The 17,528-nt window shown below is 30.6% G+C and overlaps 1 protein-coding gene across 1 annotated transcript in view; it reads right to left on the minus strand.

Moving 5' to 3' along the window:
• LOC139855178 (uncharacterized) overlaps positions 1-14,308 on the minus strand; it is a 15,400-nt gene extending 1,092 nt beyond the window's left edge. Inside the window, exons 1-2 of the mRNA XM_071844422.1 lie at positions 12,546-14,308; positions 12,283-12,430 (exon numbers count right to left, since the gene is read on the minus strand). Of these exons, the coding sequence (XP_071700523.1) occupies positions 12,283-12,430; positions 12,546-14,308 (1,911 nt within the window). The remainder of the gene's footprint in view (positions 1-12,282; positions 12,431-12,545) is intronic.
• Positions 14,309-17,528: the final 3,220 nt, after the last annotated feature.

The following is a 17,528-nucleotide window of genomic DNA, read 5'->3' on the forward strand; positions in this document are numbered from 1 at the left end:
TCTTTGATGAACTCAATGACTCGAATGCAACGTTCTTCGAAGTATGCTATGAAAGACTCCAAGTAATATCTTTAAAATGAGCAAATGCACAGCGGAAGATTTCTTTAACACCTGAGAATAAACATGCTTTAAAGTGTCAACCAAAAGGTTGGTGAGTTCATTAGTTTATCATAATCATTTATTTCCATCATTTTAATAGACCACAAGAATTTCATTTCCAGTTCTCATAAATATACGTCCCATGCATAGAGACAAAAAATAATCATTCATATGGTGAACACCTGGTAACCGACATTAACTAGATACATATAAGAATATCCCCTATCATTCCGGGATCCTCCTTCGGACATGATATAATTTCGAAGTACTAAAGCATCCGGTACTTTGGATGGGGTTTGTTAGGCCCAATAGATCTATCTTTAGGATTCGCGTCAATTAGGGTGTCTGTTCCCTAATTCTTAGATTACCAGACTTTAATAAAAAGGGGCATATTCGATTTCGATAATTCAACCATAGAATGTAGTTTCAATTACTTGTGTCTATTTCGTCAAACATTTATAAAAGCGCATGTATTCTCAGTTCCAAAAATATAAAGGGTAAAAAGGCAAATGAAACTCCCCATATTGTATTTCGTAGTAAAAATACATATAACGTCATTGAACAAGTGCAAGGTTGGCCTCGGATTCACGAACCTAAATTAATTATATATAATTATGTGTTGGTCAATATTTGTCTAACAAATTAGGCCAAGTCATAGTGTACCACAATCCTAATGCTCGAGACTAATATGCAAAAGTCAACAAAAGTAAATTTGACTCAAAATAATTTCCAAAATCTATACATGATTAATATATAGTTTAAATATCGTCGTCTTATATTGTTAAATATTTTTAAAAGATTTATTAGAGTAAATAATATAATTTATTTATTAATAAATAAAATTTTATATTAAATTTATATAATATAATATACTTTTATATATATTAAGTAATAAAATTTATAGGGTTCATTTAATATCATAAAGATAATATGATAGGTATTATTAAAGTAAGTTATTACACGTAGTAAAATATGTTTGTATCACATATTTATTTGATAAAATAATATCTATAATGATAGTAAGTAAAAGTTGTATTATTTTGTAATAATAATAATTATTATAAAAATATCAATATTTATAATTACTAAGATGACATTATGATAAAACGATAATTCTAATTATGATAACTTTAATATTTACGATAATTTTTAATATTATCTTTAAAATAATAATTCTATTTAAAATAATAATAATAATGATATTTTATAGTAACAATGACATTTCTATTAAAATGATATTTTTTGTTAAAATGATAGTTTTAATACTAACGATATTTTTAATAATAATAGTAATGATAAAAATAATAAGAACGATAATTTTATCTAAATTAATATCTTATAATATTTTAATTTCATCATGATACTCTTACTCATTATTTCCTAATCGTTTCGTTTAATAGCTTTTAATCGTCTTTTATATCGTGTTCATAATAATGATAATAATAGTAATCAAAATAATTAGGTGTTACAAATATTTGTTTTAATTACACTAATATTAATAATGATAGTTACTATAACATTTTTAACGATAATACTAATAATTATCTTAATGATAATATAGTAATAATAATAATAACAATGACAATATCCATTTTTAAATAATGATATATATATTAATAATGATAATAATAATAATAATAATAATAATAATAATAATAATAATAATAATAATAATAATAATAATTGGATAATAATAATAATAATACTAATTATAACTTTAACAATAATAACGATAGTAATAATAATAAAAAATAACAATTTTTAATGATAAATCCATTTTATTGATAAAGATAATAATAATGATAATAATAAGATAAAACTAGAACGATGATAAAAATGACGATAATAATCATTTTTAATAAAAATATAGAAAATTCAATTGATTATAACTTCTAATCCGTTCATCGAAACCATTCGATATCTAAAGGAAAAGTCCTTAATTTTTCGCTAGCTTTCCAAGGACATGCATATCTTATACCTTATCTCAACCGCAAGTGTAACTAATTCAATATTCAACCTAACCTGTCTAAGGGCAATATCAAAAGTACAAGCATGCATAATCCTAAATACTCGAGCACTAGTCAGGGATACACTATTAGTATGTAAAAGTTAAATTATGAGTACTCACGTATCAATATTGAGATTCAATATTGCAGGAAAGGTACGTAGATGCAACGGAAATGATAAACACTATATTGACCTCACGAGCATACCCATGAACCATACTCAATCACCTCCATAGCTATAACCCATAATTTCCTTAATCCTATCCTACTCGAAAAACAATTTCGAAATCACTCGGACAGCACTCCGTCGTAATATTTTATGTATACTAATAATATCTTGAAATAATAAGGAGTAAATATATATATGTAAATCGATTGAGAGAGTTTAGAGAAAAATATTTTCAAGTTTCTATGAAATAATGAAACCTATTGAATTCTATTTATAATAGATTTTTGAATTATTAAAGTGAATTATTAAAGTATGAATTATTAAAGTGAATTATTAAAGTATGAATTATTAAAGTGAATTATTAAAGTATGAATTATTAAAGTGAATTATTAAAGTTAAAGTAAAGTAAAAATAAAGTAAAGGTAAAGTTTAAGTATAGTAAAAGTATAAAACTATGTACGTATAATACGCGTATAAATATATATAATATTAATTTAAATCGTTATATATATTTAATAAAATAAAATATAAATATCGTTATCTTTATCATACTAGTTAAGTAATGAGTTGTCAAAAGTGGTTCTAGATATTTATAAAAGTTATATACGTTTTAATAATAAAGTTCTTTTTAAACTGAAAACGTTTTTGTACGTTTGAAACTAAATAGATCAATCGAGTCTTTATGAGATTCAATCTTCCACTATCCTTTGTCTAGTTCTCAATGATTGATAATTTATTCTTATTTATAAATCACTTTACCATTTTTCGAATATTGTTAAAACGGAAAGATTTCTCAAATCAACGTGGGCCTTTCAACAGAGACTTGTAATCATAATTCAATATATCTGATAATTCAATCATTTGATCTTATCTTCTAATTCCATTGATAAATATTTTGAAACGGATACAATCATATAAAGTATTTAATCTAATATTTTGTTTACGTTTCAAGTTATAATATATATACACATATACATATATAATCATATTCGTTTAATGGTTCGTGAATCATTGGAACATGGTCGAGGTTGAATGAATGTATGAACGTAGTTTAAAATTCTTGCAATTTAACTTAACAAATATTACTTATCGTGTCGGAAACATATAAAGATTAAAGTTTAAATTTGGTTGGAAATTTCCGGGTTGTCACAGTACCTACCCGTTAAAGAAATTTCGTCCCGAAATTTGAGTGGAAAGGTCGTGAATGATAATAAGTATGTTTTCATGATGCATACGGGCTGAAAATTAGAGTTTTATCATCAGCGAATAATTTGGATAAACAATCCATTTATATGAAGAGTACGAATGAAGCTAACATAGAAGAGTGAAATGAGTAAGTGTAGATTCATCTTATCATTTGACGTAGATATGATTGATTCCCAGATTTCAAGAGATTTGAAGAAAATCTTCTTAATAAGATTTGACTCTCCGGTAATCAAGGGAATTAGGATCCGCTTTAAATGCGATCGTCCATTTTAATTGTTCTTGTAGGAGATTTTCTTATAAATTCACCTCCTTCGTTTCCTTACAACTCACACCTTCTGTTGATGCATTTTATGCAGTTCCTAGACATCTACCCACGTCCATTGCAGGTACAACAGTTTACAGGCCACCATGATCATTCGTTATTATCCTATCCGTGTTTGTATGTGGTTACAGCAACTGCAGGAACGAGATGTGGATGTTTGACTATGTTAGACTTAGTCAGACGTCCGAGTGAAGCCTCACTCATACGGCTGACAGGCTCATACGCACGGTTGATGCTGAGCTAAGTCACAATTACAACCTAAATGAGAAGACACGAGTGAGTGATCACCCGTACGGCTGATGAAGCCAACTCGTATGTGTGATGGATGAATCGTACGGGTGAGTCAACAGCAGAGGTATATAAAGTCTTATGTTCTTCATTTTTAGGTTAAGCCTCTCATTTGTTACACACACTCAGATCTGGTGAGCTCCTCCGATTCTCTCTCAACCCAAATCACCCAGGTGGTGAATAATAGCTCTAGGTGTTGATCTAATCACACTTGATTTAGTTGTGGTATGACTAAATTAATCACAAAAAGCTTAACCTATTCACTAGAGGGTTTGATTCACTTATTCCGTCATTGTGTGAGTTAAATCTGTTGATTTCTAAGTTCCTAGTCATGTTTCATCACCTTCTATTCTTTCCCCCTCAACTCATATTTTAAAGTATTCATCAATATGCTCCATCCAGTTCTGATTCTCGATATACTTATAACTTTCATATCGGTCATTCTTCTTTTTCATCTACTGCTGGAAGAATCTATTTACTTCTACTATACACTTGGGTTTATAGTGTTTCTAGTTCTCCCGTGTCTTTATATTGCTATATGCATCGATATATATGGTTTATAATTTTTGGTTTGTCGTTGGGCTTTATATCTTCCCTTATATTTCAAAGTCTCTGTTTCTATCTTCTATAATCATTGTCATCCATAGTTAATGCTCTCTTTTATTTGCTGCAATTTATACCCCAATTTCTATTTCGGAGTTTTGTCCTTTCGTTTCTTTTTCTTGCGATTAAGCACCGCTTGTAATGGTCCAGAATTCACAAATATGATTTTCGGAATGAACATTGTTAATGTTCTAGGAAGGAAATTGTGATGGCACGATCTTGACTTGTCAAATTACTAGAATACCTTGGAAAAGGCCGAATCATCAAGAAATATTTTCTTGATATTTTAGAGGTTAAATAGAATACAAGAGTCGTATAACATGGCACATGATGATGTTATGATCTGTGAATCATCACGTTCCATTTAGAAACTCAGCATGAATTACTGTAATATAATCACGTTGATCAAGTGTCATTATATTATACTAACTCATGCTTCAGTTTCCAACACTACTTCAAAAACATTCATATTTTAAACTCAAAGGTTTACAGAGTATAGGAACTAAACAGTTTCCTTTTTGATGTAATACAGATAGCGCAAAGAGATAAATGATTCCAGATAAGAATAGTTATGAAAATATCTTCAGAAATATGGAGGATATTTATAATGAAAGATACGATGATATCTTAGAATTTCTAATATCAGAGGATGATGAAGAATATTGTATGTAAGGGTTTAGTGTCAGGAGCAAGGTATTCGTTAATGACTTCAGCAGACACTGAATCATTTAGATTCTTTGAAGGCAGGTTCAGTCTTTGTGATTTGTCCACAGCCTCCTTCATACTTTGCTCAATCCGTTTTCCAGTTCCAAAACTTCTCTATTTCTGAGCTTTGTTAATACACTAATCTTTATCATCAAAATTTTTACTGCTAAGGTCGTTTACAGTTTTTTTGTTGCTTCATCAGCATTTCGAGAACTAGTTCGCGGTTCAGAGTGTTTTTCAGAAACTTCACATTCGAAGTATGTAAGCCTTGGAAATAAACGTTATGTATAACTGTTGGCGTCAACATGCTGTGAGATTTCAAAATACTGATTGCTAACTCCCAATGATTCGTATGACAATTCTCGTTACAAGATGCAGATGAGTAAATGATGAGGTTTCGATAAATATAAAGATTCTTCAGAATGCCCAAGATCAGTGAAGTTGTTGGTAAGCTTATTGCTAATGTGGTGGAATATGAAAGGTTCTCCGGTAACAAAAGGGTAATCACATATATCAAAATTATGATAAGGCTACTCCGAATGAAAAAATCGAAGTTGTCTTGCTGGAGCTGTGATATAATTTGCTACTTTGCAAAGGAATTGCAAGGTTATTTTTGCTAATAAATGCCAAAAGATCTGACACAGATATGTGTTGAATTATGACTTTGGTTTCGAGAGCTTTTTAAGTACATAACTGTGGGTAATATGTGGTTGGATCATCATCTCGATTGCTCATTATTTGAAGTGTCTTCAGCGATTTTCGAAGGGTTTGAACATAGATTGTAATCGTTTGTATACATTTGATGTTCTAACACACTTTTGAAGTCAAAGTATAGCTTTGAAAGATGTAGGAATCTAAAAGTAATGGTACCGGTTATATCTCGAATTGAATTCTGAGATTTTAAAATCAGAATACGTAATTGGGTTTGAATGAGTATGGTTGTTTTGATTTCTATGAAAGAATGTATATTATTGTGAAAGTAGGAAGTATAATTGATAATTTGCTTAATCTGATTCGAAGAATGTAACATATTAATTGTGAATTTATATATATCTCTCGGGTATTACCTACCCGTTAAAAAATTTTCACAATTAATATTTTGTACATAAGAATTTTATTACAGTCTTTATGAAAATATATATGTATATATTCTCCTCAGATGTAACATAGATTTTAATGATTTAATACTAAATTAAACTCATTTGATTTACGGTTGGAACTAGAATTGAATAATTCCATGAAGGTTTAGAGGTTGCATAAGTATTTCTTCAATAATATTGAAATTATGAATCAATACTTCGTTATTTGTTGAGATGTGATGTTGGTTTTCGTTAAATTCTTGTGAACTTCGCAAAGTACGAATGATGTTATCTGAAAAGTTTCTGTTACATCAATGATGAAGTGTAAAATCAAATATATACTTGATTTATTAGGAATTGGAATTTGTTAAATTGAGACAGAGATTGTAGTTAACGATGGTTAAGTCGCGGGTGAGGGACGTACATTATTGCATATTTGTAATATGAATTAACTGAGTAGTTAAGATTCACACACAATAGCTTAGCACGGAAAGATTTATTTTTTTATTTCAAAATATATATATATATATATATATATATATATATATATATATATATATATATATATATATATATATATATATATATATATATATATATATAATTTCTTCAGAGGGAATGAGTTAATTCTTCATAACCTGTTGATACAATATACACGTTATTGATTCGTAATGATGTCCACAGTGATTCTTGAACTGACGGAGTTTGTGATGTTATAGGTGTTGTTGATTCTGATGTTGACTGTACTGACGATGCTGGTGACGTTGATGGTACTGTTGATGCTGTTGGTAAAACAAGTTTAACTTGTTTCACACACCATTTTTGTCAGGGTTTCTACTCTTCCTTCTATCATTTTGGTTCGCTTAACTGATTTATGGTTAGGGCTAGATTAGATAATATCTAAGACTTTAGAGATTATATAATCGCCGCGGAATGTTTCTCCAATGAAGTTATGAATTAATACTTCGTCAGTTATTGTTGTTGGTACTCCTTGGTATCTATGGTGCGTATGACGTTGATGCTCGTGGGACAGATTGTGAAGTTGAGGTTTACAACGCGGTTGTGGTTGGAGGTGGTAATGGTACTGTTGGCGTTGATGATGGTGGTACTGGTTATGCTGCTGGTGCTGCTGCTGGTGTTTGTAATCTCTGCACCATATTCTCCAAAGCCACTACCCGAGCGCGAAGTTCGTTGACTTCTTCTATTATTCCAGGATGATTGTCGGTCGGAACGAACGGATAAATAAAATCTAGAATTTGATGTAGTATATAATCGTGACGAGATACCCTGGAAATGAGAGAGAAAATGGTGTCTCGAACAGGTTCGCCGGTAAGTGCTTCAGGTTCTTCGCCAAGAGGGCAATGTGGTGGATGGAAAGGATCGCCTTCTTCTTGTTTCCAATGATTGAGGAGGCTACGAACCCATCCCCAATTCATCCAGAATAGGTGATGACTGATTGGTTGATCCATTCCGGTCACACTGCTTTCGGAGCTTGAGTGAGATTCCATTTCGAAATCCGAGTGACTTGAACTGATGACAAATTCCATTTCGTACGATTGGATAAAGGATTTTCGATATAAAAATGATTTTTCGGCTATCGGGTGGTATTCTATTTACATAGGATATCTATATATAGAGATCAAAAGATTTCATAGATTACGGAGGAATTTGCGGGGTATGTCAGGTAAAGTTTAAAGTAACAGATACGATAAGATATGATTTAGCAGATACGCTAAGATATGAAGTTTGTCTATACACTACTCATGCAATTAATGTAGCAAGACGTGTCTAGACTAAAAATGATAAGCAGGTAATTTCCTATGGATGATAAGCAGATGATTTCCGACTAGAAATGATAAGCAAAACTTTTGACATGCAGACACGGTCGAAGTCCAGACTCACTAATGCATCCTAACGACTTATCAGTTAGACACACTAATGCAGACCTGGTTCGCAAAGACCACCGCTCTGATACCAACTGAAAGGACCCGTTCATATACATTATAAACGATTCACAATAGTTGATTACATTGCGAGTTTTTTGACCTCTATATGATATATTTTACAAACATTGCATTCGTTTTTAAAAGACAATATTTCTTTACATCAAAAATTGACAGGCATGCATACCATTTCATAATATCCACTATCCAACTATAAATTGATTTAATAATAATCTTTGATGAACTCAATGACTCGAATGCAACGTTCTTCGAAGTATGCTATGAAAGACTCCAAGTAATATCTTTAAAATGAGCAAATGCACAGCGGAAGATTTCTTTAACACCTGAGAATAAACATGCTTTAAAGTGTCAACCAAAAGGTTGGTGAGTTCATTAGTTTATCATAATCATTTATTTCCATCATTTTAATAGACCACAAGAATTTCATTTCCAGTTCTCATAAATATACGTCCCATGCATAGAGACAAAAAATAATCATTCATATGGTGAACACCTGGTAACCGACATTAACTAGATACATATAAGAATATCCCCTATCATTCCGGGATCCTCCTTCGGACATGATATAATTTCGAAGTACTAAAGCATCCGGTACTTTGGATGGGGTTTGTTAGGCCCAATAGATCTATCTTTAGGATTCGCGTCAATTAGGGTGTCTGTTCCCTAATTCTTAGATTACCAGACTTTAATAAAAAGGGGCATATTCGATTTCGATAATTCAACCATAGAATGTAGTTTCAATTACTTGTGTCTATTTCGTCAAACATTTATAAAAGCGCATGTATTCTCAGTCCCAAAAATATAAAGGGTAAAAAGGCAAATGAAACTCACCATACTGTATTTCGTAGTAAAAATACATATAACGTCATTGAACAAGTGCAAGGTTGGCCTCGGATTCACGAACCTAAATTAATTATATATAATTATGTGTTGGTCAATATTTGTCTAACAAATTAGGCCAAGTCATAGTGTACCACAATCCTAATGCTCGAGACTAATATGCAAAAGTCAATAAAAGTAAATTTGACTCAAAATAATTTCCAAAATCTATACATGATTAATATATAGTTTAAATATCGTCGTTTTATATTGTTAAATATTTTTAAAAGATTTATTAGAGTAAATAATATAATTTATTTATTAATAAATAAAATTTTATATTAAATTTATATAATATAATATACTTTTATATATATTAAGTAATAAAATTTATAGGGTTCATTTAATATCATAAAGATAATATGATAGGTATTATTAAAGTAAGTTATTACACGTAGTAAAATATGTTTGTATCACATATTTATTTGATAAAATAATATCTATAATGATAGTAAGTAAAAGTTGTATTATTTTGTAATAATAATAATTATTATAAAAATATCAATATTTATAATTACTAAGATGACATTATGATAAAACGATAATTCTAATTATGATAACTTTAATATTTACGATAATTTTTAATATTATCTTTAAAATAATAATTCTATTTAAAATAATAATAATAATGATATTTTATAGTAACAATGACATTTCTATTAAAATGATATTTTTTGTTAAAATGATAGTTTTAATACTAACGATATTTTTAATAATAATAGTAATGATAAAAATAATAAGAACGATAATTTTATATAAATCAATATCTTATAATATTTTAATTTCATCATGATACTCTTACTCATTATTTCCTAATCGTTTCGTTTAATAGCTTTTAATCGTCTTTTATATCGTGTTCATAATAATGATAATAATAGTAATCAAAATAATTAGGTGTTACAAATATTTGTTTTAATTACACTAATATTAATAATGATAGTTACTATAACATTTTTAACGATAATACTAATAATTATCTTAATGATAATATAGTAATAATAATAATAACAATGACAATATCCATTTTTAAATAATGATATATATATTAATAATGATAATAATAATAATAATAATAATAATAATAATAATAATAATAATAATAATAATAATAATAATAATAATAATTGGATAATAATAATAATACTAATTATAACTTTAACAATAATAACGATAGTAATAATAAAAAAAAATAACAATTTTTAATGATAAATCCATTTTATTGATAAAGATAATAATAATGATAATAATAAGATAAAACTAGAACGATGATAAAAATGACGATAATAATCATTTTTAATAAAAATATAGAAAATTCAATTGATTATAACTTCTAATCCGTTCATCGAAACCATTCGATATCTAAAGGAAAAGTCCTTAATTTTTCGCTAGCTTTCCAAGGACATGCATATCTTATACCTTATCTCAACCGCAAGTGTAACTAATTCAATATTCAACCTAACCTGTCTAAGGGCAATATCAAAAGTACAAGCATGCATAATCCTAAATACTCGAGCACTAGTCAGGGATACACTATTAGTATGTAAAAGTTAAATTATGAGTACTCACGTATCAATATTGAGATTCAATATTGCAGGAAAGGTACGTAGATGCAACGGAAATGATAAACACTATATTGACCTCACGAGCATACCCATGAACCATACTCAATCACCTCCATAGCTATAACCCATAATTTCCTTAATCCTATCCTACTCGAAAAACAATTTCGAAATCACTCGGACAGCACTCCGTCGTAATATTTTATGTATACTAATAATATCTTGAAATAATACGGAGTAAATATATATATGTAAATCGATTGAGAGAGTTTAGAGAAAAATATTTTCAAGTTTCTATGAAATAATGAAACCTATTGAATTCTATTTATAATAGATTTTTGAATTATTAAAGTGAATTATTAAAGTATGAATTATTAAAGTGAATTATTAAAGTATGAATTATTAAAGTGAATTATTAAAGTATGAATTATTAAAGTGAATTATTAAAGTTAAAGTAAAGTAAAAATAAAGTAAAGGTAAAGTTTAAGTATAGTAAAAGTATAAAACTATGTACATATAATACGCGTATAAATATATATAATATTAATTTAAATCGTTATATATATTTAATAAAATAAAATATAAATATCGTTATCTTTATCATACTAGTTAAGTAATGAGTTGTCAAAAGTGGTTCTAGATATTTATAAAAGTTATATACGTTTTAATAATAAAGTTCTTTTTAAACTGAAAACGTTTTTGTACGTTTGAAACTAAATAGATCAATCGAGTCTTTATGAGATTCAATCTTCCACTATCCTTTGTCTAGTTCTCAATGATTGATAATTTATTCTTATTTATAAATCACTTTACCATTTTTCGAATATTGTTAAAACGGAAAGATTTCTCAAATCAACGTGGGCCTTTCAACAGAGACTTGTAATCATAATTCAATATATCTGATAATTCAATCATTTGATCTTATCTTCTAATTCCATTGATAAATATTTTGAAACGGATACAATCATATAAAGTATTTAATCTAATATTTTGTTTACGTTTCAAGTTATAATATATATACACATATACATATATAATCATATTCGTTTAATGGTTCGTGAATCGTTGGAACATGGTCGAGGTTGAATGAATGTATGAACGTAGTTTAAAATTCTTGCAATTTAACTTAACAAATATTGCTTATCGTGTCGGAAACATATAAAGATTAAAGTTTAAATTTGGTTGGAAATTTTCGGGTTGTCACAACACCAGCTAAAAGTCAAATGCTGACCACTGAACCCTAAATACTCCACAAGACTACTCACTGGTATATAAATGCAGTATAATCCATATAGTAAAATGGATTCTGAGCTATAAATCGACACTACATTAAACAAGCTCAGACTGCAACAGTAAACCCTAATATCAGTTTGACCAGAAAAAGTCAAACTAATAAAAATAACCAAATTCAGATTATCAGACCTGATAGGTTGATCCCAAAAAGTCAACCAAGCCTGCAATTTGAAATTAATCATTAACACCACCACAAGAGTTGACCTTATAAGACTAATTAGGTCAAAATTCCATACTTCTGCAGCAATAACAGGTTGACTATAACAAGTCAACCAATGATCAATTAGGTAATAACACATTAGGGAAATTGTTACCAAGAACAGAATTACCCTCAAGAAGACCAATCTTCTAAATATCAGCAATAATAATAGACTGTGTAGAAGGAAGAATCTTCAAGCCACACAACCTCAAACGAACAACTTCAAAGATAGCTTTAATGAGCACCCCAACAGATCTATGCGTGTCTTGATAAATTCTGAAGTTTCTTTCAGACCAAAGCATATAAATGATAGCAGCAAACACAAGCCTTCTAATGACACTCCATAAAGACTTATTACATCTTTTAGTAGCAACAAGATTAGCCACATAGGACCAAGAAATGCCACCACTAAGAATAATGTCAATGATGTCATCCATCTTTGCCTTACCCTTAAAACCCTGCCACACCTCCTTTGAATAAATACAATCAATAAACAAATGGGTATGAGAATCCCTAACTTGCTTGCACAGAGGGCAAACCTGATTATGTTGCAAACCCCAATTCTCCATTCTATCTTGAGTACTAAGTCTGCCATTTACAGCTAGCCATAATATGAATGCATGCCTTGGAATGTTTTGAGAGAACCACACCATTTTATGCCACAGAACATCAGATCTATCATCACATAAATCAAGCCAAGCAGCACCTACAGAAAAATCCTTCAATACTCCATTCTTGTCCCTCCATTTCACATGGTCATTTGCATTCAGGTTTATAATGGGATTATAGCATGATAAAGAAACATCAAACTTTTCAATAAGATCATAGGGCCATAACCACTCACCTTCAACCAAAAGATCATTTAGCTTGCAATTTCTAGCCAAACCAAAACTGTTAATGTAAGGCTTACCAACAATAGAACACAAAGGGCCACTAGGGTGCCAGATGTCAAACCAAAAAGACGTATTTCTGCCATCACCAACTGAATGAAAAATATGCTTTCTAAGCACATCTCTCATATTAATAATCCCTCTCCAACAGCTTGAAGCATTATAATCAATACCCATGTCCCAAAAGTTCTTGCCTTTAAGCTTGTTTGCATAAATCCACTCAACCCATAAAGACTTTTTAAAAGAAACTAAGTTCCAAACATGCTTTGCAATTAGGGTTTTGTTCCAGTTATGAAGAGGTTTAATACCAAGACCTCCTTGAGACTTAGCACAACATACATCCCTCCAAGCAACCTTTGCAATACCCTTACTCAAATCATAACCACACCATAAAAAATCTCTAAACAACTTTTCAAGATCAAATATCACAGACTTCGGGAGCATAAACATAGACATCCAATACACTTGTAGGGAGGATAAAACAGATTGTATTAACTGCAACCTACCAGCAAAGGATAAGACTCTATTCTTCCAATCTTTAATTCTCTTCTTTGCTTTATCAAGTAAACTATGACAATCTTTATGATAAAGCCTAGTAGTAATCAATGGTAAACCAAGATATCTAGCAGGGAAACTACCAATATCAAAGGGCATTAAGCCACAAATACCCTGCTTGATATTACTAGCAACATTACCCATAAAGATAGTACTTTTATCAACATTGGGAACCAGACCAGAATAACTAGAAAACTCATCAAGGCTATCTTTAAGTAGCCTAACAGAATTCAGCTTACTCTTGCAAAATAAAATAAGATCATCAGCAAAGCAAAGATGAGTAAGCTTTTGCCTTTTACAACCCGGATGGAACTTAAAATCACCTTTTTCCTTGATCTGTCTTTTAATACACAAGTTCAAAACCTCCATTACAAGAGTAAAGAGGTAAGGAGAAAGAGGATCTCCTTGCCTTAAACCTCTTTGACCTTTAAAGTATCCATATTGATCCCCATTAACAGAAACAGTAAAAGAAGGAGATGAAATGCAGGCCATAATCTATCTCACCATAATATCATGAAACCCAAAAAACTTTAAACTGTTTTCTAGGAAAGACCAGTCCACAGTGTCATAAGCTTTTTTGATATCTACCTTAAAAGCACACCTGCCCTTACCCTTCTTCCAATTATAACCCCTCATTAGCTCTTGAGCAAGAAGCACATTATCACTAATTTGCCTTTTTGGAATAAATGCAGATTGATTACTATCCATAACATCATCAAGACAGTTCTTAATTCTATTAGCAAGTATTTTACTAATGATTTTGTAAAGAACATTACAACAAGATATGGGTCTAAAATCTGCAACACTTTTAGGACATTGGCCTTTAGGAACCAAAGCAATAAGAGTAGCATTCACCTCTCCCAAAAATCTTACCATTAAGAAAAAATTCATGAACAGCAGCACAAACCTCATCACCAATGACAGGCCAAGCAGATTTAAAAAATTTAGAATTTAAACCATCTGGACCTGGAGATTTAGAATCATCAATGTCCCACAAAGTAGCTTTAACTTCTTCTTTTTCCACCATTCTAATCATATCAAAGGCATTTTGAGGGGATATCTTATTAATGAAAAGGTCATCAGGCCTCAAGAAATTAGAAACATTATGCTTTTTACCAAGTAACTCAGTATAAAACTTAACAAACTGATCTGGAACTTCATTCCCTTTAAAAAGAATACCATTCACATCTTCAATAGCTTCAATTCTGTTTCTATTAAGTCTAGCCTTCATAACCTTATGAAAATAAGCAGTATTCTGATCACCTTCTTTCAACCACTCAACTTTAGTTCTTTGAATAAGTAATCTCTCTTCATCAATGGAGGCTTCTTTATAAGCTTTAAAGTAAGTTTTCTCCTCTTCTCTAAGTTCTTGGTTATCAGGATCATTCATAACATCAGTTTGAACTCTTTCCAATTCAACCTTTAATTTTCTAACTTTATCAAAGACATTACCCTTTTCTCTACCAAATCCCCTTAATTTCTTCTTGACCATCTTCAACTTACTAACAACAGAGAACATTTTGTACCCTTGAACTTGTTGAGACCAAACAGATCCAATCAAAGGCAAAAACTCAGGCTTATAGGCTAAGTGGTTGCTAAACCTAAATGGTTTAACTTTCCTACTAGCCATATTAGGGATAGAAAGCAACATAGGAGTATGATCAGAAACATTGTGAGGCTGAAATTCCACATGAGCTCTAGGGTATTTATCCACAAAAGAATTAGAGCACATAGCTCTATCAATCTTCTTAAGTACACCTCTATCTTTACCCACAACATGCATTTTTTGTACCCATGTAAAATGAAAACCAGATTGGTTTAGGTCTTCAACCTCAATATTTTCAACACACTCCCTAAAGTCATTCATTTCACTAGTAACAACAGAAGAACCAGTGGACTTATCCTCAGGGTTTAAGCTGACATTAAAATCCCCAATTATAAGCCATTCTGCATCTTTAACCACACCTTTATGAATAACTAAATCTTCCCATAATTCCCTCCTTTCCATATCATCATTAGAAGGATAAATAAAAGAACAAAAAAATCTTTTATTACTGTTATGTTGTTCAACACAACAGTGAATAACTTGATTGGTTGAATGAAGAATATTGCATAACACTTCATTTGAATCCCAACCAATCATAATTCTAGTCCTACCAGAACACTTACTACTATTATCACCCCATTGCCAATTACCAAAAACTTTATTAGCAGCTTTATTCATATTTTTTGTGAGAATTTTTGTTTCAACCAAACCACAAATACTACATCCACTATCTACAATAACTCTTCTAACATCCTTCTGCTTAGAGACTTCATTAAGCCCCCTCACATTCCAACACAATAACTTAAACATTGAAAACAGGCTTAGAAAAATCAGAAACAGGATGCCCCTGCCCTGATGAACTAACCCTCAAAACATCCTCATTAACAAATGTTGTAGTCTCATCATCTTCAGACTCAACATCTTCTTCATCTTCAGAAGCTATTCCAGACTCAATCCCTGCAATTTCACATTGAGCTTTAAAATATCTAAGTTCATTATGGTTCCAAGAAGCAATTGTTTCTACACCAGGCATTAACTTCTTATTAACCATGGAAAGAATAACTGCTTTTTGAGTGTCCCACAACTGCCAATGTTCATCAAATTCAACCATATTATTATCATTACCATCATCATCTTCCAGAGCAGCATAAGCATTACTAGTCTCAATACTATTAATTAAATTCACCTTTTTATTATTTCCTTCACCAACAATACCCTTACCCTTATCTCCTTTCTTTGAATCATTATGAGAATCCTTAAGCTCTTTAGCCATCTTTACAAAAATGTTATCATCATTAGCAGACCCATTATTCTTTTGTAAACCATTCCTATTTTGACCACCCACATTTGAATTCTTTTGACTATTACCCTGCCTTTGATTGTTTCTATTGAAACTCCATGAAGGACCACCATACTGCCTTTGATTACCACTACCAAAACCTGGACCATTTCTACCAATTCCAACATTTCTGTTAACCATAGGTGGAGGCTTAACTACTGTACTACCAGCAACATCTTTAATAATTCTATTGTTCTTGCCCACTGTCTTCCATCCTTCATCAACTTTTAAACTTTTTTGAGCTTCTTTTTGCTTATCTTCTTCCTCCTTTTTAGCCTTAGCAACAGTTTCTTCTTCTGTTAAAGGTCTGACAGTGCATTGATCATACATATGGCCAAACACCTGACAATGGGAACACCTTGAAGGCTTCCACTGGTAACCAACTTTAATATTGACCATTTTACCAGTATTCTGACAACCAGAAGGATAGATTGCCTTCACTGTATCTGGCAAACCTTTAATGGCACTAGCTTCAACCAAGACCCTAGCATAACCTGCCCTTCCAGTTTGATTCAAGCATCTCTCTTTGGTAACCCTATCCATAGCAATAGGCTTACCAATTCTACTCACAATTTGCCCAATATTCCCACCATTCCATAACTCAATAGGCAAATCAATCAGAGATATCCATAATGGAATGACAACAGGTTCAGGTTTTTCTAAACAAAGACCAGGTTCCCATCTTTTAAGAAACAAAGGAACATTCTCAATTAACCATGGTCCAGATTCAAGCACCTTTAACATACCTTCTTCAGTATCAAATCTAAAGAAAAAATATCCTGAAGTGTTAACAAATATATCTTTAATACCATACACCCTCCACATCC

The sequence above is a fragment of the Rutidosis leptorrhynchoides genome, chromosome 1 (genome assembly GCF_046630445.1).
Source record: "Rutidosis leptorrhynchoides isolate AG116_Rl617_1_P2 chromosome 1, CSIRO_AGI_Rlap_v1, whole genome shotgun sequence".
Lineage (NCBI taxonomy): Eukaryota > Viridiplantae > Streptophyta > Magnoliopsida > Asterales > Asteraceae > Rutidosis > Rutidosis leptorrhynchoides.